This window comes from Astatotilapia calliptera, unplaced genomic scaffold, assembly GCF_900246225.1.
Source record: "Astatotilapia calliptera unplaced genomic scaffold, fAstCal1.2 U_scaffold_1, whole genome shotgun sequence".
Lineage (NCBI taxonomy): Eukaryota > Metazoa > Chordata > Actinopteri > Cichliformes > Cichlidae > Astatotilapia > Astatotilapia calliptera.
This window is the reverse complement of record NW_020535618.1, coordinates 2,705,967-2,732,018: the sequence shown is the minus strand read 5'-3', so window position 1 is coordinate 2,732,018 and position 26,052 is coordinate 2,705,967. Positions and strand designations below refer to the sequence as shown.

The 26,052-nt window shown below is 41.0% G+C and overlaps 2 protein-coding genes across 4 annotated transcripts in view; one reads left to right on the top strand and one right to left on the bottom strand.

Annotated features, from left to right (window-relative positions):
• The window catches only part of LOC113017257 (beta-1,4 N-acetylgalactosaminyltransferase 2-like), a 28,197-nt gene extending 24,582 nt beyond the window's left edge, over nt 1-3,615 (top strand). For both annotated transcript variants that reach the window (XM_026160413.1, XM_026160412.1), the window contains exons 9-12: nt 2,133-2,314; nt 2,512-2,655; nt 3,090-3,318; nt 3,404-3,615. In XM_026160413.1, the coding sequence (XP_026016198.1) occupies nt 2,133-2,314; nt 2,512-2,655; nt 3,090-3,318; nt 3,404-3,597 (749 nt within the window). In that variant the 3' untranslated portion in view covers nt 3,598-3,615. The remainder of the gene's footprint in view (nt 1-2,132; nt 2,315-2,511; nt 2,656-3,089; nt 3,319-3,403) is intronic.
• A 12,099-nt stretch (nt 3,616-15,714) lies between these two features.
• On the bottom strand, nt 15,715-18,321 carry LOC113017276 (programmed cell death 1 ligand 1-like). 2 transcript variants are annotated; one of them, XM_026160451.1, is made up of 4 exons: nt 18,220-18,321; nt 16,385-16,519; nt 16,160-16,309; nt 15,715-16,013 (listed from the first exon to the last, which is right to left on the bottom strand). In XM_026160451.1, the coding sequence occupies exons 1-4, from the start codon at nt 18,290-18,292 to the stop codon at nt 15,892-15,894; spliced, it is 480 nt and encodes a 159-aa protein (XP_026016236.1). In that variant the 5' UTR covers nt 18,293-18,321; the 3' UTR covers nt 15,715-15,891. The 2 variants fall into 2 exon arrangements, with proteins under 2 accessions (XP_026016236.1, XP_026016235.1); XM_026160450.1 differs by having other exon boundaries at nt 16,160-16,519.
• Between the last annotated feature and the right edge of the window lie 7,731 nt (nt 18,322-26,052).

Sequence of the window (26,052 nt, the reverse complement as noted above, 5' to 3'; positions counted from 1 at the left end):
AATCCAAAGGAAACACAAAACGCTGGGTCAAAATGACCAAGGATCATGACAGGTTTAAAAGCAGGGTTTGACTTTCATTGTTTAATATTTATAGAATTTTTATTTATTATTAGTTTTGTCAGATTAAAGTTATTTCTTTGACCATTGTGAGTTTTTTGATTGACCAAAGGTTACCAACTATTTTGTCAACAAAGTAACTGTATTCTGAATATCGCCTTTTTAAACGGTAACTGTAATGGAATACAGTTACTGATATTTTGTATTTTAAATACATAACGCTGGTACATATACTCCCCAACACTGTTGAATACATTAGATTTTTTTTAAACCAGAGAATGCACCCACTGCTGGTTATTAGAAGGAATGCACATTTAATTTACCGTATTTTCACGACCATAAAACGCACCGTACTAAAAGGCGCAGTCTCAGTTATGTGTGCCATTACTGTATTTAACACACACATAAGGCGCACTGGATCATAGGGCGCATACAAGTACCGTATGCGTATTTAAAAATAAAGCGGGAGCAAACCTGAGTTCGGTACCTTACTCACATTTTTATTACCAGTAATCGTCATCATCAACAACACACAAGCATACAAGTGCGCGTATTTAAAAATAAAGCAGGAGCAAAACAAAGTTTGGTACTCACATTTTTATCATCAATCAAACCCATCGAAGTCCTCATCCTCTGTGTCTGAATTGAACAGCTGCGCTAAATCTCCATCAAACATGCCAGGTTCACTTTCTTCACTGTCAGAGTCACTTTCCGTGCCGTGCGGCTCCTCGGAAATGATGCCGGCTTTTGCGAAAGCTCGAACAACAGTGCCAGCAGACATGTTAGCCCAAGCATCTACAATCCATTCGCAAATTGTGGCGTAACTCGCCCGGCGCTGCCTTCCACTCTTGGTGAAACTGTGGTCTCCATCGGTCATCCATCGCTCCCAGGCCGCTCGCAGCCTTACTTTGAACGGGCGGTTCACACCGATGTCCAGCGGTTGGAGATCCTTTGTCAGGCCTCCCGGAATGACAGCAAGCTCACAGTTCATTTGTTTCACTAGTTTTTTTTTCACATCGGCTGTGAGATGGGCACTCATAGAGTCACAGATCAACAGCGATGGTGATGCGTGGAAAAAACCACCTGGTCTCCTTACATACACCTCCCTCAGCCACTCTTTCATCATTTCCTCATCCATCCAGCCCTTTTCATTTGCCTTAATGATGATTCCTGCTGGAAACTTCTCTTTAGGCAAAGTCTTTCTCTTAAAAATCACCATAGGCGGCAGTTTCTGTCCATTAGCATGGCAGCCAAGCACAACAGTAAAAGAAGACTTTTTGTGCCCCGTTGTGCGTATCGCTAGCATGCTGGTCCCCTTCTTCTCCACAGTGTGACTCACCGGGATGTCAAAAGTGAGCGGGACCTCGTCCATGTTTGTGATGTGGCTGGGCTGGATGTTTTTGTCGCCGATGTGTTTGCTGCAGTAGGAGCGGAAGATGGCCAGCTTTTCCTTATAATCCGCTGGAAGTTGCTGCGCTACCGTAGTCCTGGTCCGGATGGAAAAATGGCACCGTTTCATAAAAAGTGAAAGTGAAACTGCTTTTAGCCGAATGGTGACCGTCGAAACGCTTCTCCCACTCGTTCTTTGCTCGATGATCCACCGCTCGAGTCTTTCCTCCAACTCGGGCCACCTCGCCTTATGTCCGCGGAAACTCAGCTGCGTTTTCTTGACCTGCCGGAGCTTGTTTTCTAGCTTCCTCCATTTGCGAACCATCGATTCGTTAATCTTAAATTCTCTCGCCGCTGCTCGATTTCCATGTTCCTCCGCGTAGCTGATGGCCTTCAGTTTAAACTGTGCTTCATAAGCGTGTCTCTTTGCCATTTTCAGGGTTGCCCCCACACTTCACCGTTTACCGTTCTCATGGTGTTCTCTACTACGTCCTCCTTACAACACACAGGGCGCACTGCGCTATAGGGCGCGCCGTACTTTTTGAAGAAAATCTAAGACTTTTAAGTGCGCCTTATGGTCGTGAAAATACGGTAGTTTGAATGATTCAGAAATCTAATGCTACTCGGTGCCGTTACTAGTAATCCATCATTTATAACAATATTCTCTGTATACTTCTGTTTGTTAGATATCAGCTCTCAAGTTACCATTGTCACAAAGACCTTCCTGCGCTACAAACAACTGAGGGTGTTGTTGGATAGCATCCGGAAATTCTATAGTAACATAAAAGTGATTATTGCAGATGACAGCTTAGAACCAGAGAGCATTACTGGAGAAAACATCCAGCATTACATCATGCCTCCAGCACAGGTATGCACATGCAATAATTTCATGATTTATGAGTATTTAGCAATATTTTGGACTAAAATTACATTTATAGAATATTAGATATGCAATTGTCGATTCAATTTATGGAAGATTTATCAAGTACAATTTCAGTCAAACCATCAAACCAGGTACCATTCCGATATATGAATTTGGGATGGGGTTTTTTTTTTCCCCCTCAGGGCTGGTTTGCAGGCAGAAATCTGGCTGTGTCGCAGGTTACCACCAAGTACTTCTTGTGGGTGGATGACGACTTTTTGTTTTCTGAGAAGACAAAGATAGAGAAACTTGTGGAGGTGATGGAGGCAGTCCCAGAACTAGATATGGTAAGGATAAAATAGCTTGTGTTGGATCGTTCAGTTTGTTTTAACGCGTTTAAGTAGAACTGTAACAGCTACAGTAGTAGGCTGATGACCCCAACGTTGTACTTTTAGAATATGCAGCCTTTGTTGTTCACCTAGGTTTTTGTATTCAGGTGGCAAAAACTAACAATTCTAACCAACACAGAGAAAAATTATTTTCAAGATTCAAGAATTAGGGTGAAGGGGATGGGATGGTATTTTTACAGGTGATACTGTACACTTAATGAGTTAAAAAGGAAGGGGAAAAGAGGAAGCGAGCTGAGTATGTAACAAACTGAGATGGTCTTTTGTTTTCAAAAGTAATTTAAGATTATTCTTCTCAGTCACCAGTTTTGAACATCTGTTACATCTGTTTAGGGTTGACTTTATAATGAGTTGTTTGGTTTTTCTCTAATTAGGTTGGTGGGTCAGTGCAAGGGAACAAGTTTCACTTTTCTATTCTGTATGAGGAAGGAGATGAAAACGAAGGTGGCTGCCTCTACAGGAAGTCTGGTGGGAAATTCCATTCCCTTCCTAGTTACCCACAATGCCATTTGGCCAGTGGAGTGGTCAACTTCTTCCTGGCTCGTACAGATGCCATGCAGAGGGTGAGATTTGACCCGAAGCTCCAGCGAGTAGCACATTCAGGTAAGTCCAGATCTCAAAACAGTTTACATTGAAAATTGCAGTATGATTTTTTTGTCAAATGGCAAATCTCTCTTTCTGACTTTAGAGTTCTTCATGGATGGCCTGGGCTCTTTGATGGTTGCCTCATGTGGTGATGTGACAATTGACCATCAACCTAAAACAGAAGAAAACCGTAATCCTACCTACAACAAATTCAGAAACCCTGGAAGAAATGATGCAGAATTCAGACTGCAGCTTCACTTTTTCAAAAACTACCTTAAGTGCATTAGATATGGATAGAAGACTATAAACGAACATAAGGGTCAGTTGTTGTCATACATGTTGCACTTCATCTGAACATTTTCTTATTTTTCATTTGTATTGTTTTGTCATTGTTCCAGAATTGACAGAGCTTGGGATTATAAGTGAAAATAGCTATTTTGTGGCTTTCTGTTGGGTTTTATTGTTCCTGATTTGATTTCTTAATTATTCTATAGAAAGTTTGATGTCTTATGCTATTGTTAATAAGGTTAGGGTTATTTAATCTCGTTTATTGAACTTTTATTGTTCTGTTTTCTCCACTATTTCTTTTTCTTCAATATATCAATGCTTTTGTTGCTAGTGTGACCTCTGTGTAGTGTCTTCTCTGGTCTGCATTCACAACAAAAAGGCAATGGTTAGAATGCTCTCTTTTTAATGTCGTGGGCAATCAGCACAAAATCTCGCAGGAATCCTCCATTATTCTCAGGATTACATTTCCACTCGCAGTGTGATCATATAGTGGTAAATTTATACAACCAAAATAGAAAAACTTCAACACCATTAACATTGCATGTTAAATTTCCCTAATGAAAGGAATATAGAAATATATTTTAAAGCTGTACATGAAACAATGTAAATTCTCTAAACAGTGTAGCACAGTCACATACCTGCATTCACAACAAAAAGGCAATGGTTAGAATGCTCTCTTTTTAATGTCGTGGGCAATCGGCACAAAATCTAAACGGGAAAGCAACAACAGAGTTAGCTAACTATGCTCCCATTTTGTTTCCTCTCCTCCCAATAAATAAATCTCACATAAACGTGCACTCAGTTCAACATAAAGACTGGAGAAATGACCTGCAACAAATGATGTATAAACAACAAAAATAATCGGGTCAGACTGTATTACTTTAACAGCCTGCGATATGATTTTTCCTCCTGTTAAGGTTCAAAAATTGAGGAAGGAGAGTACAAACCACCCTTGGTCCAGAAGCTCTTGGTCAAACAATGATTTTTAATGAATACACACGTGTGGGAAGAACACTCTGTGCGCAGACAGCAAGTGGTCTTCGACTTACTCAAAGCATACACAGATTTTTATACTGTCAGGGCTTAAATTTAATGACGCCCCTTTAACGTCACAAATACATTTTATACATAGATCAGATCAACACCACAATGACTTTTACCACCGTTCGAAAGAACATCATCTTCTATTTTCATGGCTGGCACTTCCTGTCTACCTTTCAGTTCTTGTCTTGTTCCTCTTTCTTGCCGAGACAACAAGGAACGGTTCCTCTTTTACCGAGACAATTTTGCAGTTACAGCCAGACATGACTAACCTCTCCTCTAAATAAATCTAACTAAAAGTGTGTGTGTCACGACCTCACTCAGCCTCTATGTCACCTCTCGCACTTCTGACCTTTTACCAGACCAGAGGCTCACTGAGACTATGTATATGTCATCTGCTAAATAAATGTTCTAATCAAAAACCTCTAATGAAACCTTAATATAAAATGACCTGATATAAATGTTTTGTAAGCATGTATTGCAATTCCTTCTATGTTCTAGTTTTCCCTCAGCATGGATCATCTAGACACTCTCACTAGTGAAGCTTTAGACCATTAATGAACCTGAACATCAACTCAAATAAGCACAGATATGCAATATGTATAAAATAGTTATAACTGCACCTGGAATACAAAGTTAATTTAATACCTGTATGCATAAAACCTTAAAGCCTTCTTAAAGCTATCTGTTACATTGTTAAAGCAATGATCAATTTGAATAACCTAGTAATTCAAATGGCCTCGTCTGGCCTGCTGCTCAAAATAACCTAAGACTGGTTTCACTTCTGCAAACTCTCTGCAAGCCTGTTTCCTGTCAGCCTGTGACTTTTAGCCTTTTCTGAAAGACACACTGTTCAACCTCTGAATGCAATATAAACTACAGATTATATTATTAATGCAATGGTAATAATGATGATTATTTAACAATAGCAGTAAAATAATTTCCCTGCTCCACACTCCCCACGACATTTGCGCATTCCTTACCTCGCAGGAATCCTCCATTATTCTGAGGATTACCCAGAATCTAGTGATGTGACGTTCTGTATCGAGGCTTCGGAGCGTGTGTCGAGTAATGGAGGGGGCGTTTCCGTGAAGCGCGTATCGAGGCTTGCTTCATTTATGGGAGGAGCTGAAAATGATGACGTCCGAAGCCTCGCTGCCCGGTTGTACCACGTGACTGGTTCAGGAAGCGGTTCGAACTTTGCCGCAAATAATCATTTTCCATACTGCCAGTATAAATATACACAGTATACTGCCATCACTACAATATACATGTTTTACACACTACTTTTGTTGTTGACATTTACAGGCTGTGTGCAAAAGGCCACACTCTTCAAATTCATGCCAACTAATATTTTTACGTCCAGTAGGTGTCCTGCTAGAGCAAATGAAGCTTCAAGAAGCTTCGCGTTGGGGTGAACCAATTGGATGAAAAGCTTCAGTGCTTCATGAGGCTTCATCTGCCCATCACTACCAGAATCCCTTGCCCTTTGTGAATGTTGCAGGGTGACTTTATATATATATATATATATATATATAAATTATTTTTTTTTTTTTTGGTATCTGTAGATACCAAAAGGAGGCAATTCTGTAGTATGCATTGCATGGGAGATATTCAGGTTTAGAAAGGTGCTCTACAGAGGACAGTTGTGCATTGCTGGTAGTCAGGAGGATAAGCAGCTCCCGACTGTCAGAAATGCTCTGTGCGGGTAACAAAGTCGGCTCAATGCACATCCAGGAATCCGTGTGAAAGAAAGGTGTCGCTGCAGCTAGGCTCTCAGGATAGTGAGGCTTTTATTTATATTTGCATCCTGGTGCGTTAAAACTAGCAGCCTCTGTGTCCCGCTTGGATCCTCATTCCGAAATTTCAGACATTTAAATAAAATGGTGAATTGGCTAGTGATGAGGAGCCACTTAGCTCCGTAAAATGAGGTTTGATTAAATTAAACTCTTATGAACAGCTATGAATTCTACCTCTCTGCTGATGTGTTCCAAACAAACGATGCTTTCTACATTACCAAATTGTGTGCTAACTACCTCACACCGCTGTGTCTGGGATCTGAAAAAATAAAAAGTTAAAAAGATATACCTTGCGGCAGTTGTGAAGTGCTGATGAAAATACTGTGTGTGTGATGGGGTGTTTTTATATAGGTGGACTTGGTTTCAGTTGGGTTCTGAGATGCTGATATAAAGAGGAGGTTGTAAAGAGAAAGGTGGAAAAACTATGGTGGTTCGGTTAGTCAGTAGGAGGTGTAATTGTCTGCCTGTAGAGATAAAGGTGTGGGGTGTAAGAAAATGTGAAAAACCTTTGGAGGTTCAGTTGGACATGGTTTCAGTTGACCTCTGACATGATAGGATAAGATAATGAAACTGTTTGTAATTAAAAATGTGGAAACTATGGTGATAGGTTTGTAGCTTGAACCTATTTGCTGGAACGTTAAGGACAATTTGCTACGTAGCAAAAAGCAAGACACAAGGCACCAAAGTTCTCTGGTTTACTCATGCATGAGGGAGACCTGCCTGGAGCCAAGCGTCGTCCCACCACTTGACCTCTGTCAGACTCCCAGCCAGGTCCCCCATAGCACTCCTTTTATTGTGGTTACATGAATATGCATAGGGTCATTAACATATAACATCTTACATAGGTATACATGTGAACAATGAATACTGTGTGTGTGTGTGTGTGTGTGGGGGGGGGGGGGGGGGGGGGGTCAGAGTGTGAACCCATAAACGACTTCCCTAAACCTGCTGGTCTGGAAAATCCAACAGTTCATCTAAACAAAAGGCACTTAACCTAAAAGAGATACAGCCACGTTTATCCTCCCATAAAACAATTAAACGAGGTACGACCTCTTCAGGATGTAGGTGTGCATTCCAGTGTGGAATACACACCAAGCCTTTGCGGCCTGCTAAAGATCACACATCCTGTCACTACACAATTGATTATACACCTCTAAGCATATATGGTTAAATATTTCTAAGCATAAATGACAATCAACAATACAAAACCTAACATATGGAACTACAGTTGGGATGTGTGCTGGGATGCTCTTGGTAAAGGGAGCCTCTTTTATTGTTTTATGAATTGTTTTGCTGACTGTTGGGGGCCTAACTGTAACCCACTCTGTCTAACTGTTGCAGAGTTAAGAATATGTGGTTTTAGAAGTATCACAAGAAAAGTTTATTTCTAAAGGAATACCTGTTGTTGTTTGTGGTACTCTATTTAAAACTATTAGCCTCTGTGTCTTTTCGGAGCGCTAAAGAAAAAAGTAAAATGCTCCTAAAGTAGTTCAATCATCCATGTGTGATCAACAAGCCTCTGTGTGTTTCAGAGCACTAAATAAAAAGCAGAATGATCCTAACTAGAGATGGCACGATACCACTTTTTTATGTCCGATACCGATACCGATATCATAAATTTGGATATCTGCCGATACCGATATGAATCCGATATAGTGTTTTTTAATCAACAAAACTGTTTTTTAAAATATCTTGCTGCATTTTGCAAGTCTGCAAGTTCATACTCAAGTTTAAAACAACAACTACACTAAAGCTATTCTGTTATACCTGTATACAAAAAAAATATTTCATAGTTCAGCAATACTGATCAATCTAATAAACTTAGACCTACACCATCCTCCCTATTCTAGTATTTTAAAGAGTACTTAGCGTAAATATTAAGCAACCTAACTAATAGGGTTCCAACTCCCAGCAACAACAAACATAAATAAATAAAAAATAAGGAACCACCCCTCACGCGCCACCTCATGATGCTTAATCGACGTAATCAACCTTAATTTGATGCAGTGTGAAAAAAAATGCACAGAAATCAATTATTTTTCAAGAAATATTAAATAGATTCAACATCTTTCTTCAACAAAATTGCAGACTGCACAGATGGTACCTTCCCAAAGTAAAAAGTACTATAGCTTACTAGGGTATATATTAGACTTAATAGTCACTATATACAGTAATTGACTTCTATTCATTTTACATCAAATTAAAACTTTGGGTGTCAGATAATTATTTATTAAAAGCTTGACATTTTAAATGAGAATAAGAAAGAAAAGTATGTCTTTGTGCCCCCTTTTCCCAGTTAATGCCCTATCGGCCCCCCTGGCTAAACTTTGCTAGATCCGCCCCTGCACAGTTACCAGCCGTCAGCTACGTAGAAAAAGATCCTGGTGTAGAAAGTAATATTAAATAAATTGTAACAACAGCTTATCAAGCTTAAACGTTCTGCTGTTGTTCAGCCGCTGGTTTCCTCTTTCTGGTGCAAAGTGGGCCAAAAGCAAACTAGAGACACGGACTCGCGACAGAAAAGCCGATCAGCTGATCATTTAAGCAGTTTCACGATTGAAGTAGCAGCCGGAGAGCGAGAGGCAGTCGCTTGTTAAGCTTAACGTGGGAATGCTTTACAAACATTCAGAGATGGACTTACACACTTGCTTTACTTCTCTCGGGGATAACTTTGTCGGAGATGAAATGCCAGGTTGCTAGCGAAGCTCCACATGCTATCCAGACCACCGACAGGTCCGGCATGCCACAGCTGCTCTATCACGTGATGCATACTGCTCCGACTGCTAACGTTCTGAGGTGAGTTACGGCGTGTTGCAAGTTTTGCGAGGTGCTTTCGTGATATTTAATGGATCGGATTACATTTTTTATTTTTCTCCGATATCCGATCCAGTAATTTAGGTCAGTATCGGACCGATACCGATACGTAATATCGGATCGGTCCATCTCTAATCCTAACTAGTTAAAATACCCCTAAACTAGTTAAATTAAATCATCTATGTCTAAATAACTGAGCTCTGAGACCTATACAATCCTTTTAAAAATAGTTTAATTAAAACACATAATGGTTTCATTAAATAAAACTCTATTAAACACATGTAAACTCATATGACCCCTGAACCCACATGTACCCACATGGTGACTCTTTTGCTGATAGAAGCTGGACAGAAGTTTGGACTGTGTTTAGAAAAAAGTTCCCAAAGTAAAGTGAAAACCATCAGCAAAATACTGACTGGGAAAAATACTGATGCTGTTGTCAAGACAATTAAAATTAAGGTAAATTACAAAAGCAAAAGTAAATTTAAAAAGAAATTAAGGTAATTTACAGTTCATATCAACAACTAACTTGTTATACTTAAAGCAGACGTCAAAGGCAGGGAGTATCTTGGTTTATAGAGTCTGTCCCTGAGAGTTTAGAGGTGCATAGAAGTTTGGTCTCTCTCGTTTCTTTCTCAGCACGACCGAAAATAAATTCCACATCAGCAGAGTTAATAATGCTGCTGCTGCTGTCAGGAAAATTAAAATATTCTTCCAGTCCTTTCTCTCTTCCTGTGGTGGTGAAGTTGATCTCTGCTCAGCAGCTGCTGTAAAAGACATGAAAATATCTACTTGTGCAGAAATAAAATGAGAACCATCAGGATGTTTGACATGAACAACACTTCATGTTTTTCAGTCATAAATCACAAACATGGCAAATAAAAGTTGAACAGAACATAAATATAAAAGTGATTGTTCAGTTTTGACTTGTTAAAACTTACCAGTGATGTTGAGTCTGCAGCTTGCAGAGCTGGAGCCATAATCTGTGTTTACTTGACACTTGTATTGACCCGAGTCCTCAGTCCTGAGTTTGCACAGCTTCAGTCTGATTCGTCCTTCTCTGAGGGCGTCTTTGTCACTCTGAACTTGTCCTGAAAACTTTTCATCCTGAGACTCTGAGACTTCAGCACCATTATGGACACGATACAGGACTGAGAGTTTATCATCAGTTATCAGTTCACAGTAGATGTTTAGATATCTGCCTGTTTCTACTGTGAACGTCCACTCCAGTGTGATGTTGTGGTTCTCCTCGGCCTGGTAGGAGGTCTGAGTCACATTCACTACAAATGATCCTGTTGAGGAGACAAAGACAGAGAGAGAGGAGCAGACACTCTGAGAACTTTAGTTTAGAGGTTTTGGTTTTAATTTTACTTTAAATTTTATGCAATCCATGAACTTCAAAAACAGAATGTTAGTGTGCTCTCTAAATCTTAATCATGCAGATGTTTTCTGAAGTTTCCATAAAGTTTGATGTGAAGTTTTAGATGTGTTGCCTCAGGCTTCTCCACTGTCCTCTAAGTATTGAAATCTAAGTGACCAGGGAAGTACACAGAGGGATTTGTAATGTAAATTATTGCTACAAAGCATCTCTCCATACAGAGATGCTTCTTCACACTTAAGCTTGTGCATGTTTTAATCAATCAATCTTTATTGACAGACTTTATGTCCATAGTTCTAAACAAAACAGAACAGATACACCTTAATAAAAAATATATGAAATATTTGTACAGATATAAAACCACAAAATACATAAAATACACAATGACTTAAAAGAAATCAGTAAATACACAATGACTTCAAGCAGTGCTTCCTCAGACTGGATGAGTAACGGGAACAACTCACTGTCACATCTGTGTGTTAAAATTTTACCGTTAGTGGAGCCATGCAGTCGTTCTCTAAAAGTGAACATTAACTTCCTTAAAAGTGCTTTAAAAATCCAAACACTCTCAGCTACTGCTTGTAAGATGACCTCCGGAGGTAGTACATAGCTGTGTGCAATAAGCTTTAAACAAAACGAGTCACTTTAACTAATTTTCTCTTAAACTTCAGAGGGATACCTTCTACGGAATATGGTCTAAATGGACAGACTATGTTAAGCATATGAGGTGTGATTTTGTGTATGATGTTACAACCCTGAGTACTACGTAAACCTACCTGCCCTGCTGCCTCCTAACCCTAGTTTTTTTTTCTCTTCTTCTTTTCTTTTCTCTTCTTTTTCTGTCTTCTTTATTTTTCAATTATAAGTTAAAATGTGACAGCAAAGAAAGTTTAAAAAGGCAAACTACTGTTATTGTCACGGTCCTGGGTCTCCTGACCCAGCGTTTTTAGTTCTTTGTGATGTTTGTATTATTGTACTTGTGTGAGTTATTCTATGGTTTCTAGTTTCGATCCCTTGGCCTTCATGTTTCTCTGTGTCCCCTCTGTTCTGTGTAGTCTGTGTCTGCATGTTTGGGTTCCCCTCTGTGTCTCTCGGTTCTTAGAGTCCTCTGCCTTATGGTTTATGTCTCTGTGTTTCTTAGTTGCTGTCTCCACTGTGTCAAGTTCGCGTCTCTGTGTGATCCTTCCTGTTTTACTTTGAAGGTCCGTGTCTTATGTGAATGTGTCCTGCTTTGCTTGTCTCGTCAGTCCTGATTTCTCCCAGCTGTGCTCTCCTTCTGTGTCTCATTCCCCTCGTTACTCCCCAGTGTATTTAAACCCTGTATTTCTCTGAGTCAGTGTTGCGTTGTCCCTCATGCTGTGTGGATCTCCCAGTGTCTCTCTGTGAGTTTTTAGTTTAGTTTAGTTTAGTTTAGTTTGTCCTACCAGCAAATAAAGTTGTGATTTTTGAGTTCATCCCCTGAGTCTGCGAGTCTTGCATTTTGGGTCCAACTCCTGCCTGCCGCACAGCGATTCATGACAGTTATGTTCAACAGCTGTCCCAATAAAAGACATAATAAAAATAAATAAATTACCGTTAGTGGAGCCATGCAGTCGTTCTCTAAAAGTGAACATTAACTTCCTTAAAAGTGCTTTAAAAATCCAAACACTCTCAGCTACTGCTTGTAAGATGACCTCCGGAGGTAGTACATAGCTGTGTGCAATAAGCTTTAAACAAAACGAGTCACTTTAACTGGAAGTGAACAAAAGCTGAATTTGCGTGGAAATGCATTTGCCTGCACATCGAGCTTACAGCGTTGTATCTATACGTCATCATCATTTATTTGATCAGGAATAAAGTGACTGAGGTATTTCACCTTTTTATGAACCTCGAGGGTTTTTTGGACCGTTTTAACAGAGGGAAATTTAGCTGTTTGTCCTGCTTGGCTCTACATATCAACACTTTTATCAGCATTGTTCTTTATATCATATTGCACAGCATATTCAGAAGCTGCTGTAATCCAGCACTACTGGGACTAAAAACAACCAGGTCATCTGCATACATAGGATGATCTCTGTGAGGAAAAAATAAATCGATAGGATTTTAAAATCAAACTCACCTGCACAGGTAAAGCCCACGAGGGAGACAGACAGCAAAGTCCAGCAGAGCCACGGAGATGTTACAGCAAACATGTTTCACGAAGCACACTTAAAGTTCACAAACGGAAGTTATGTTGGGTGATGGAAGGAGTCGTGTTTTTGGTTCCTGTTTTTTTTATTTTTCCCAACGCCCATGCTTGTTATTGGATAAAGTGCTGTCGACGGTTCACTGGCTGTCTCCCTGGTCACACCCCCTCTCATCGCTGACAGATTCTCTTACACATAAGTAAGGTGGCTGATTAGGAGCAAAGTGCCCAAACGATGTTTTTGAGCTTGGAGAAGAAATTGCTCTTTACACACAGAGCAAAGGAAAACCGTTGCCAGATCTAAACTGGCTGTGTGACTGTGGGACAGGTACAGGGACATCCTGTGATCGGGATGTTCCTGGTACCAAGGAAATTACCCCACGTTACTCAGCCAATCAACTAATCGATTAGTACAATCATGATCACATTTTAAATGTCACATAGCGGCATAGCGCATAAACATGTCACATTGTACTTTAAACACGTTATACAAAATTACAAAGAGAATGGAGAAAAATGCAATTTTAATAAATTAAACATTTTTGTGCATTATTAAAAAACATTACTGAAAAAGATGTCATATAATATTAAAATATCTAATATGATCTGATAAATTTGCCAAATTAACATCTGAAAAAGAAATATCATCAGCTGTAGCGTGTGGCATTATGACTGATGCACATCCTCCCAAAATTCATGACAACCATCTCTATAAGACGTAAAATCTAAAATAACAATAATAATAAAAAACAGCTAACGATGCTTTGGCTACAGCCTGACCTAGTGGCAGATGGCTGAAGACACAGTGGGAACAATAATGCATTTGCCATAAGTTTAATTTTTAAAATAGCTTTTATAGCTTCTTTTTTTTTTTTTTACTTTACACATAACCCATCCATAAATCATCTTGACTACATGTTATTTAAATACATTTACAAATATAAGCAAAGCTATTAGACACATAAAAAACTTCCATCAGGTAAAGTGTTGATCCTCCAGGTGAGTGAGTAGAGTTGAGTGTGTGTGTGATCAGAGGTGAAGCTGCTTCCTGCTTGTTGATGTTTGTTTCTAAAGATGTTGTTGATGAGACTTTGTAGAAAGCAGCTGGTCTGAGTGATGTGATCAGAGTGCAGTAGATAATGTCTGACAGCAGTTTGAAGAGGAAATGGATTCTGTTCTGTTCTTCACTCATCACCTACCTGACAGCTGACACCTCACACCTGTTTCTCCCTGCAGGTCAGACAGGAGGAGGACACAGAGGATGGAGGGAAGGAGGGTGGAGGGAAGGAGGGTGGAGTCAGTAGAGGACGTTATGGGCTGATAGCTTCTGGTTTGTTACTTCTCGTGTTTCATCTTTTTTTTGTGATTGCTCCAAAACTCCCAAAGAAGAATTGATCTTCTATCTTCTGAGGCATCTTTGCTGAATAATTGAATAATTCAGTTTAAAATCCATCTTTATCCTGGCTCTTGGTCCATCCCCTCAGCTGACCATCATAATTAAACCGCTGTCAATTAAATAGTAATGAATATTTATTTTGATGTTGAGAGTTAAATTATTATTCCAGATGTTTTGATGTCACATTTAAGATGTTTTGTCATTAAAGTCTTTGGAAACGAAAAAAAAATTTTTTTGCCCAATTTAGCATCTGCATGACATTCTGGCTTAACTGCATTTTAATGTATTTGTCTGCTGACTTGTTCTTTTAAATGTCAGGACAAATTTCTACTCAGATCATCAAATATTCACACAGTACAGGAAGAACTTAACATTTTTCACACTCCTTCTGACCCCTATTGTGTGGATGATTCCCTTTCTGTTACGTCTCCTCCAGCACAGTCTGAGTCACGAAGCGGCTTTTTGCACAGAACGAATCAGAGGTCACAGCTCCAAAAGTCAAATGATATTTTTTAAAATAGTTCATTTTTGTTCCTGAAATTAAGAGCATTTCTTTAACTCATAACTAAAACATAAAGGGTTAAGATAACACAAATTTATCGTGTTACAGGGTTAGTGTTGGTCTCACGTCTCTTAGCCTCAAACCATCCAGACAATTGAGTTACTTTGTATCAAAGCCAATATGATGCTAAATGAAAGAAACATTTGTACCATGTTAGATGAGGGCACTTTGCTTATTTCCTGCAGGAAGTTTCCTCTGTACCCTCTGGTAGTAACTGAAGACCTGACACATGTGAGAGTGACTCATTGTCTGTTAGCTGACAACTATAGCTGGCAGCTAAAATCAAAAGAACACTTTAACCCTGAAAAGACTTTCCTTTTTGGCCTAAAAACAAAATGACGTAACAAACAGCCTGTGTGGATAAACCCACACTGAAAGTTTTCACAGACATTTTTTATTATTATCAGTAAAAACTGACTGACAGCCACATGGGCTCAGCAGTACTTCAGACATTCAATTCAACGTTTCAAAGAAGAAAAAGCTCCACGCTGTTATCAGAGAAAGGTGCAAAGACCAGCCTCTGTGATGGTGTGGAGGATTTCCACATATGTGAAGACACCATCAGTTGAGGCTTCCATCGCCCTCGTGAAAAGAATCAGGAAGAATTTCCACTTGTACATTTGTAAAAATGAGTTTCTTCATTTTCAGAAAGATTAAGATGTGAAATTAAAAGGTGAGGGGGTTGCAGGCATCAATTTCTAAATGTGTTTATCAAATAGAAATGAGTTTGTTACTAAAAACACTGAAAATCTTTTCTCTGTTAATTTGCCTGTTAAATTAAAGTTAAAGTGAATGACCACATTTTAGTTTTTATTGCAGTTTTAGAAAGCTTCCCAATGCTTTTGAAAATGGGGTTTGTAAAACACAGAGCATTATTAATATCTACATATATTTCTATCTATTCGTGTTATACAAAAAGGACTTGTATAGAACAGACATACAAACAAAAGGTTCTTGTATGAATGTGTGTGAATGCGGAAGTTTATATAAAACATTTGAAATGCTCAGGTCAATTACAAAAGCAACATATAAGAATCAGTTCATTTACACAGCTCATATCAACATGTAACTTGTTATACTTGAAGGAGACGTCAAAGGCAGGAAGTACCTTGGTTTAGTGACTCTGGATGTTTACAGCTGTACAGAAGTTCAGCACTTTTTTCTAAACACAGTCCAAAGTAAAGCGCACATCAGCAGAGCTACTAATGCTGCTGCTGCTGTCAGGACAATTGTAATAATCTTCCAGTCTCTCTCTTCTTGTGATGTAGCTGCTGTAACAGACAAATAAAATGAGAACCATGTTTGACATGAACAACACATCATGTTTTTCAGTTGTTAATCACAATCATTGCACATAAAAGTTTAACAGACCATGAATATAAAAGTGATTGTTCAGCTTTGACTTGTTAAAACTTACCAGTGACGTTGAGTCTGCAGCTCGCAGAGCTGAGACCATAATCTGTGTTTACTTTACACTTGTATTGACCCGAGTCCTCAGTCCTGAGTTTGCACAGCTGGAGTCTGATTCGTCCTTCTCTGAGGGCGTCTTTGTCACCCTGAACTCGCCCTGAAAACTTTTTATCCTGAGACTCTGAGACTTCAGCACCATTGTGGACATGATACAGGAGTGAAGATTTATCACCAGTTATCAGGTCACAGTAAATTATTAGATATGTGGGGGATCTGCCTGTTTCTACTGTGAACGTCCACTCCAGTGTGATGTTGTGGTTCTCCTCTGCCTGATAGGAGGTCTGAGTCATATTCACTACAAATGATCCTGTTGAGGAGACAAAGACAGAGAGAGAGGAGCAGACACTCTGAGAACTGGAACCAACCTGTTGTTGTGGTTTTAGTTTTAATTTTACTTTAAATTTTATGCAATCCATGAACTTCAAAAACAGAATGTTAGTGTGCTCTCTAAATCTTAATCATGCAGATGTTTTCTGAAGTTTACATGAAGTTTGATGTGAAGTTTTAGATGTGTTGCTTTAGGCTTCTCCACTCTCCTCTAAGTATTGAAATCTAAGTGATTAGTAAAGTATACAGCCTTTGCATGCTGCATTGTTTGTAGCAAGATGACCACAAGGGGCAGTATAGATCGGTGTCCATTATGCTACAAAGCCACTTTAACAGAATCTGAAAAAAGCCAAATTTGTGTGCAAATGTATTTGTCTGCACATAGAACTTACAGTATTGTCTGTATATGTCATCATCCTTCATTTGATCAGTATTAAAGTGACTGAGGTGTTTCACCTTTTTATGAACCTCAAGAGTATGTCAGTTCAAATTAAGCCGATTATCCTAATATACTCCCAGTGTTACAGGCTGCCAGCTGTATGGAAAGGTCATCAGCACATAAATTAAATAAAATTCAAGACAAAATCCCACCCTGTCTGATACCACTGCTAACACCAAAGGAAGCAGAAATACTGCTTCCTCATTTAACCTGCATCTTGCCATGAGCGTACCAGTAAGAGAGAATCCTCACAGTGTATCCAGGTCACGGTCGGATTTATATTAGACTATTTTCCATAGTTACAGACAGACTTTAACATTATTTATCAACAATTTTGCTACAGAATATTTTCTACAGTTTCCAGATAACATAATTGTAGTTTTGGTCACATTGAGTGAGAACTCATTTCTATCTGTTTAGTACTTTTACAATTATGACTGAAGGGTTTTGTTTTTAAATGAGCTCCTGTGAGTTTCCCTCTGTGGATAAATAAAGTGTTTATCTAAATACCTGCCTGTGTATGTGCAGTATTGTCCTCTTCTCTGTCATCTTCCTCAACTGAATGTATTTACATGGGAATCACATACACAGCTACCATCAGTAACATGTACTGTACTCATTAATATGACACTGCAGTCTTGGCAATAACACAGAAAACAGCTACATTGGCATGAACGTCTTACATCTTAATTCTGCTGCGAAGACAAAAGATTATTCTGATTCATCATCTCCAAATTCCAGATAAATAATCACTGGCATGAATTTAGAGTCATTTCTACAAAGAATAAGGAACCTTTGCTTTCGGTGGTTCACCCAGGTTCCTGCTTTTTTGGGAAAAGGGGATCCAGCTACTACACAGAGGGTCACCAGTGATTCATGTTAATCGTACAGAGCTGAGGGGATTTAAGGAGTGATGGTTGAAGTAAATGTAGATTTTCTATTATCAGAAGTGTCTGAAGGATAAATCAATAATAATAAACCTTTACAGCAGTTTGTCCATGTTTATCTGACACCGCTTTAAAGTCTTTTACAGCAGACTCTTCTCTTCACAGCTTCATTATACAAACTGTTATGTAAATGTGTGTGAGTACATTTAAAAACTAACATCCACTTTCTCACATGACAGAAGAGTTTTGTTGACAGGAGACCTGCGTCCTCTCTGTGAGTGGCCCAACCTAAAGCAGCTCTAACATCTAACAGCGTGTAAGAAATAAATCGATAGGATTTAAAACCAAACTCACCTGCACAGGTAAAGCCCACGAGGGAGACAGACAGTAAAGTCCAGCAGAGCCACGGAGATGTTACAGCAAACATGTTTCATGAAGCACAGTCAAAGTGCACGATTCCCATTATGTGGATTGTTAGGGAGGTTACTAACCTCAGGTTAGTCTATCTTCTAAAACCTTTACCACGCCCATTCTTGTTTTTGGATAAAGATGCTGTCAATCATTTGTGCCGCTGACACTGGTTGTGCCAACCGGGGGAGGAGTTCTGTTGCTTCACCCTCAGTACCTCGCTTGTAATTGGAGAAGGGAACTTTTGCTTTGTTGGCACAGACAGTGTCAATGCTTGGCAGCAGGGGCGGATAAAAGTAATTAATGCACAAGCATAAATAATGGCGATGACTTCATAAAGTAGGTCCACAGCAGGAGGATAGTGATCAAGGGAGCCACTGGTGTTTAGATATTTGTGTCAGGAAATCAAAGGAGTTTCTTAAAATGTGTGCACAGTTCTTTGTAATTTGATGCAGACCTATCAATAATCATATTGGTTGACTTTGCTGTTAAATGTCTCCATAGATTTCTCCTCACAGATTGATAGTAATCGATCTCAATATTCACATAGAGGAGCTTTGATGAATGCAGGATCACAAAAATAAATAAATATAAGGGAAATTAGAGACAATGCTTTTTTAAAAGGAGAGCAGAGATCTCATTTCCTTCTCTGCCTTTGACCACAGGATTCATTCTTCCCCGTCCCTCCTCATGAAAGAGACGGTGCGCACTGACAATGTTTTTCTTCCTACTTTCTACTAGACTACAAGCCCATTATCATCAATGGAGCGCCAGTGGAGAGGGTGTAGTCCTTCAAGTATCTTGGTGTCCACATCTCCTCAGACCTGACATGGGCTGCCCACATTCAGGTCCAGACCAAAAAGGCTAGGCAGCGCCTGTATCACCTACGACAACTGAGGAAGTTCAGGGTCTCTCCAAAGATCCTCAGGATTTTCTATACAGGCGCTGTGGAGAGCATCCTCACACAGAACATGACATCGTGGTTTGGGAACAGCTGTGTGAAGGACCAAAAAGCTCTCCAGAGAGTGATCCGTACAGCAGAACGCTGCTGCAGGATTGCTCTCCCCCCGCTTCAGGACACCTACACCAGGAGATGCCGGACTAGAGCAGCGCAGATACTGAAGGACCCGTCCCATCCTGGCAACAAACTGTTCCAACTTCTGCAATCTGGTAGAAGGTTCCGCATCTTCCGGGCAAGGACAGAGAGACTCAAGAGGAGCTTCTATCCCCAAGCCATCCGTGCCCTAAACACAGACACTCTCACATCATCTTTTTTTTTGTTTTTTTTTTTTTTTTTTTTGGCCTGTCCCGTTTGGCTCTTTTGCCATCAGAATTGTTGTCTAAAGGCAAAGAAAGATGCCCAACGGATTTACTTTACCAAACTGACCATCCCAGCCTTGCCGTAATGGTCCATTTGATTCACCTTTTATTGTTTATTTTATTTTCACTTACTGAATACGGGACAGACTTGACTGGGGGAAAGAAGGGGAGAAAGAAAGAGGGAAAGAGAAACAGCTGAGAAGAGGGACGGGGGAGAAGGGCAAAAGACAAAAACCAACAGAACGGTCAGAGAAAAAAAAATGCATATATCAATCACCTGGATCACCTGCTGAGAAAGAAAAAAGAAAGCAAGCAGAAGAGAACAAGAGTAATAGAATAAACAACATCACAATGATATATGGGAATATGACAGTAAATACTAAATATTAAACATTATTGTGCAGCACATAAGATCAACAGAACACAGTGTGCTTTGAGGTAGGAGCCAAAAAGGGTGTAGTTTGTGGGTGTGATCACCCGTGTGTACACCTGTGAGCATGGACGCGCTTGTTTTTTGTTTTTTAAAAGGTTCCTTCATGTAATAATCTGCTAGAGGGTGTGGGGGGGCCACAGCCCCGTCCTCCAGGGCGTGAAGCAGGTGTGGAGGAGATCAAAACTCCAGACATCCAGAGGCCCCCAGAACACAAGAGACCAAGGAAGACCAACAGAGGGGCAGCTGCGCCACTGTCCCGGAAAGAGCTGAGGAGAGTCCCAGATGAGGGCTCACTCAGCAGCCGCGGAGCAGAAGCCAGGGGGAGTTGCAGTGACGCGCCCGTGAGCTCCGCCGGCAGCCAGCTGCACCTGAGTGACCGAGCCCCAGGCCGAGAGGCCGGGGGCACCCCACCTCCGAAGTGGCCCGAGCGAGCCCCAGGCTCCAGGCCCCGATAAGCGGCCGCCAAGGAGTGAGCCGGTGTGTACCTGGACGCCCATCCCCGGACACAAAGAACCACCAACGCACCGATGTCTGAGGGGGTCCGCCACTGGCAGGGGAAGTGGTGGTAGGGGGAGATAGGCCTCCAAACCTTGGACGGCCTGAGATGTCCCCAGAGAGGTGGCGCCTGACACCCAACCTGACATATAGACACAGACATACAGGCACACACATATACAAACATCCATTCCCACCCTCATGCTCTCATATGCACTTACTCCACACTCAACCAACGTGGAGACAGACGTAAAGAGACGTTGTACACACGATCACACTCCCCAAGCGTACTCTACAAACCGGGTCTAGGTGCCCCCGCCCCTGGAGGGGGGAACTGCACCCAGACCCAGGTGGTGTTTCCCCTTTTCCCTGCGGTGGGGGGAGGCAGACCGCCCCGACTCCGCAGCAGCAGGAAGGCTCCACACTCCAGACCGCAGTCGGACGGCCAACTCCTCCTCCTAGTCCTAGCCCCCCTGCTCCAGCAGGTCGCAGAGAATGGGGGTGAGAGAAGACTCCAAACCTCCCTCCACCCACTCATTGTAATGTTGATGCATGTGTGTTCTAAGGTGCATTTAAAACCCAGGAGGGCATGGAGCTACCTGCCAGAGAGCAGCAGGTAAGCGCATGGTCCCTCCTGCTAGCCCTCAATGTCTACGTGTATTTAAAATTGAGAGGTGGGCAACGATGCCAGGGGTGGGGTGTACACCCTGATGGTACTTTGGACTCCGTGTATCGTGCCCACCCCCAAGATCCTATAGGTATGTGTAATGAGAGTGTGAGTAATGTGAATGTCTAAGTTGTGGGATAAAATTGAGGCAGAGGCAGCCAGAAGTGGACAGAGGGGGGGGGGGGGGGGGGGTAGCCTCCTCTGCACCCTGGTGACATACCCCTACTCCAAGGCCCTGCATGTGTGGGTGGTTGTGGTGGAGCGGGAAGAGGGAGGCAGCTGGAGATGGGGAGGGAAGGAAGGGAGGGGCAAGTGACCCCTCCCTGGGGCCAGCTCCCCCGCTGACCCCAGTAGGCACCCCCATACTCCGCGACCCGCCAGGGAAAGGGGGCCCAGGCCCATCCAGACCGGGCCCAGTGCAGCAGCGCCGCCCGGCCCCACAGAGCCCGGGACAGTCCACCCAACCCCACCACAGAGAAAACTGCACCCACCCCACCATCCACTCATCTTCCAGACTACATAAGACAGTAAACACCCAGGCTGAGATCTTCCTCCACCTCTCCTGTATCTCCCCCTCCTGCAGAGGGAGCTCCTGAGGAGAGGAAAGCTCCTGCAAGATGTGACAATCTCCCCCACCAGTTGAAGAGCCCCCCAGGTGGCTCGACGCACCGGCGGCACCCTGCTCCAGGGCTGGGCCCCCATGCACCCACCCGCCCACAACCCCGGCAACACACCAACCAGGACCCAAGCCCCCGAGGCCCGGTCCAGGTCCCAGCCCAGAGACGGAGCGCCCCCAGAACCTCACGCCCATCCCGGACCCACCCAGGGGCAGCCAGGCTACCAGGTCAGTAACCCACGTCCGTCAGCACAGACCCTCCCCTAGCCCCGCTGCACGCAGCCGCGAGGAAACAGTCACCGGAGAGCCAACAGAGCCACTAACCGGACATGACCGCTACCCCGGGTTGAGCCCCCCAAGGAAGATGCCTCCGGGGAACCCCCCGACGCCCTAAGCCTGTCCCTACCCCCACACCAATCACAACAGTGAAGGCGGGACCAAACTATGACCCCCGACCCGCACTAGGTGATGGAGCTGATCAAAGGAGCCCAGAGCAATTGATCTGATGTGGTGGCAGAGGCTGTATCAAGACTAATGTAATCTAATAGATAATTTCTATATTGGTTAGAATTAAGATTATTTTTATTTTTCCAGTTCATGAGGACTGTTTTCTTGGCTATGCATAGGGCAGTGAAAACCATATGGGCGATATTCTTTTCTGAAGTGACATTATCTAAGCTGCCCAACAAACACACTAAGGGGGAAGTTGGAATGTTACATTTCAGACACTTCGATAAGTCTTCACATATCTCGCGCCAAAACTTCTGAACTGGTGGACAGAACCAAAGAGCGTGGATATAATTGTCCGGTGAATTGGTTTGGCAGTGTGAGCAGTTGTTGGTAGACGTAAAGCCCATCTTGAACATCCGATGACCTGTATAGTCCACTCTATGTAATATTTTGTATTGAATTAATTGAAGACTGGGATTTCTAATTAGATGAAAGGTTTTTAAGCAAATCTGAGACCAGAAGTTTAGGTCTAAGTTAACTGATAAATCCGCTTCCCATTTTGCAATAGGAAGTGATATTGATTCATCTGTTTTAGAAAGCATTCTGTATATTTTGGATAGTAATTTGGGGGGTTTAAGAGTAAGAAATTGAACCACACTTGGTGGTGTTTGTAGTTCAACTTGACCTGGTTTAAATTTCTTTTTTACTATGGATTTAATTTGTTGATATTCTAAAAATCTTTTCTTGTTGATCCCATATTGTGTAACTAGTCCGTCAAATGAAATAAATTCTGTTCCTTCTAGTATATGTTCTAAATATTTGATTCCTTTATCACTCCAATCTGAAAAGTTTATCATATTATTGTTTTGTAATATGTCAGGGTTGTTCCAGATAGGTGTACGTTTGCATGGGATTAATGAAGACGCTGTCAATTTTAGAAACTCCCACCATGCTGTCAGAGAAGAGCTGATGTTGATGCTTTTAAAGCATTCATGTCGTTGGATGTTTGAGCTGATAAATGGTAGGTCTGAGATCTCTAGATTATTGCAGAGTGCTTGTTCTACATCTAGCCAAGGTTCATCTAAGAGGGTGTGTTTTAGCCATCCTGAGATAAACTGAAGCCTGTTGGCTAAGAAGTAGTGCTGAAAGTTAGGCAGTTCTAGTCCTCCTTTATCCTTGGTCTTTTGTAGTGTTTTTAAGCTTATACGTGGGGGTTTATTTTTCCAAAGGAATTTGGACATACATGAATCTAGAGATCTGAACCAATCTTGTGGCGGTTTAGTTGGGATCATTGAGAATAAATAATTTATTTTTGGTAAGACCATCATTTTTATAGCGGCAACCCTTCCCATGAGTGATATGGGTAGACATTTCCATCTAGCCAGATCATCTTCTACCTTCTTTAAAAGTGGGATATGGTTTAATTTAGTTAGATCTGCAAGCTTGGGAGAAACATTAATACCTAAATATTTTATATTTCCCGATTGCAGTGGTGTAGAAGAGGAATTATGGAAGGAGCAATTAATCGGTAGGACTGTAGATTTTGACCAGTTAATTGAGTAATCTGATATTCTTGCAAAAGAGTTTATCAATTCAATCACCCCAGAGATATTGGTTTGTGAATTTTGGAGAAAGAGTAACACATCATCCGCATAAAGGCTGATTTTATGTTCCACGTTCTTGCATTTTATGCCCTTAATTACTGAATTCTGTCTAATTGCTGCTGCTAGTGGTTCAATAAAAATTGCAAATAGTGAAGGGGAGAGTGGGCATCCCTGCCTGGTGCCCCTCAAGAGACAGAAGCTGGAGGATGTCTGGTCATTTGTTCTAACACAAGCTGTTGGGGAATTATATAATATTTTTAACCAGTTTATGAAAGAGGATCCAAAACCAAATTTGTGTAAAGTTGCAAATAGAAATTTCCAGTTAACTCTGTCAAATGCTTTTTCTGCGTCTAAAGAGAATATTGTAGTTTCTAGGTTTTTACTGTATGAGTAGTCTATCAAATTAAGTAATCTACGTGTATTTGTTGATGAGTGCCTACCTTTTATGAAACCAGTTTGGTCAGGATGAATTAAGAGGGGGGTTATTTTCTCCAGTCTCTTTGAGAGAGCTTTGCAGATTATTTTAAGGTCTACATTTATAAGGGATATTGGACGATAGCTTGAGGGATATACAGGGTCTTTGCCTGGTTTTAGCAGGAGATTAATGTTTGCAGAATTCATATTTGATGGAAGTCTGCCCTTTTCTTTAATTTCCAACAACGTTCTGTAGAAAACTGGTGCTAGAATCGACCAGAATTCTTTGTAGAATTCTGCAGGAAAGCCATCTGGACCTGGAGCCTTATTATTGTGCATACTTATCAGGGCTTCCTGGAGTTCACCTGGTGTCAGTGGTGAATCCAGTGCCATTGCTTGAGTGTCCAATAATTTTGGAAGAGTTATGTTGTCCAAAAACTGATCAATTTCTTTTGTAGATGGGTTTATTTGTGGTGAATACAACGTTTTATAGAAATCCCTGAAAATGTTGTTTATTTGTATCGGATCATATATTGTGTTCCCAGATGAATCTTGAACAGCACATATAGTTGTTTTTTCTTTATTTATTTTTAGCAGGTTTGCTAGAAATTGACCGGATTTATTACCATGTTCATAATTTTGTAGGCGTAGTCTTTGTACTAAGAATTTTGGTTTTTTTTATCAATTATCTCATTTAATTCTAGTTTTGTTTTGCGTATTTTGTTCAATGTTTCCTGATCTTGGTGGGACGCGTAGGCTTCTTCTAGTGATTTGATGTTTTTTTCTAATTCCTGAATATTTTTGTTTTCTTTTTTCTTTTTATGTGATGAGAAAGAAATTATTTTACCTCTCATCACAGCTTTCCCTGCTTCCCATAGAACAGAAGCTGATGTTTCGGGAGTGTCATTATAGTTCAAATATGAAGTCCACTCTTTTTTAAAATATTTAATAAAGTCTTCATCTTTAAGTAGTGATATATTAAATCTCCAGTTTTTTCTTGGCGTAGTATTATTCTTGTGCATTAGTGTTAAAGATACAGGACCATGATCGCTGACAGCTATAGGGTGAATCTCAGTGTCTGAAATGTCGTTCAGCAGTGAGCTGCTGACCAAAAAATAATCCAGACGAGAGTAAGAGTGATGGACATGTGAGAAAAAAGTATATTCCTTACTGGTGGGGTGAAGGGAGCGCCATGCATCGCAAAGACCAAAGTCGCTCATATACTGTTTGATTATATTTGTGGACTGCCAATTACGCTGAGTTTCCACTGTATTGAGCCTATCCATGTCTTCATTTAGTCCAAGGTTGAGGTCACCTCCAAGAACAAGTGTGCCATCTAAGTGTTCAGAGAGTGCACTGAAAAAACCGTGAAAGAATGAGGGATCATCAACATTTGGACCATATACACTTGCAATACATAGCTTTTTTATCACGTATAGATAGTTTAATGATTAAGAATCTGCCCTCTGGATCTATAACTGTATCGAGTACTGTGAAATTAATATTTTTATGTATTAAAATTGCTGCTCCCCTTTGTCTAGAATTATAACAAGCTGAGAACACATTAGGAAACTCAGGTGTTTTAAGTTCATTCGAACCTCTAAGAGGTCTGTGGGTCTCTTGTAATAGGACAACATCTGCCTGTAGTTTTTTGAGTTGGTTAAATATTTTTAACCTCTTTTCTCTGTAGCCAGCTCCATTTATATTCCATGTAATGAACCTCAGTGTACCCATAGATGTTTGTGTATAACTAGGGATGTATGCTGTGTGCGTTGCTTAG

Excerpts from the sequence above, each read along its gene's own strand:
- LOC113017276 (XM_026160450.1), bottom strand. The coding sequence starts at position 18,292 with ATGTTTGCTGTAACATCTCCGTGGCTCTGCTGGACTTTACTGTCTGTC. Across the intron at positions 16,520-18,219 it reads CGTGGGCTTTACCTGTGCAG|GATCATTTGTAGTGAATATG; the intron begins GTGAGTTTGGTT and ends TCTCCTCAACAG. Across the intron at positions 16,014-16,159 it reads CTGCAGACTCAACGTCACTG|CAGCTACATCACAAGAAGAG; the intron begins GTAAGTTTTAAC and ends TGTCTGTTACAG.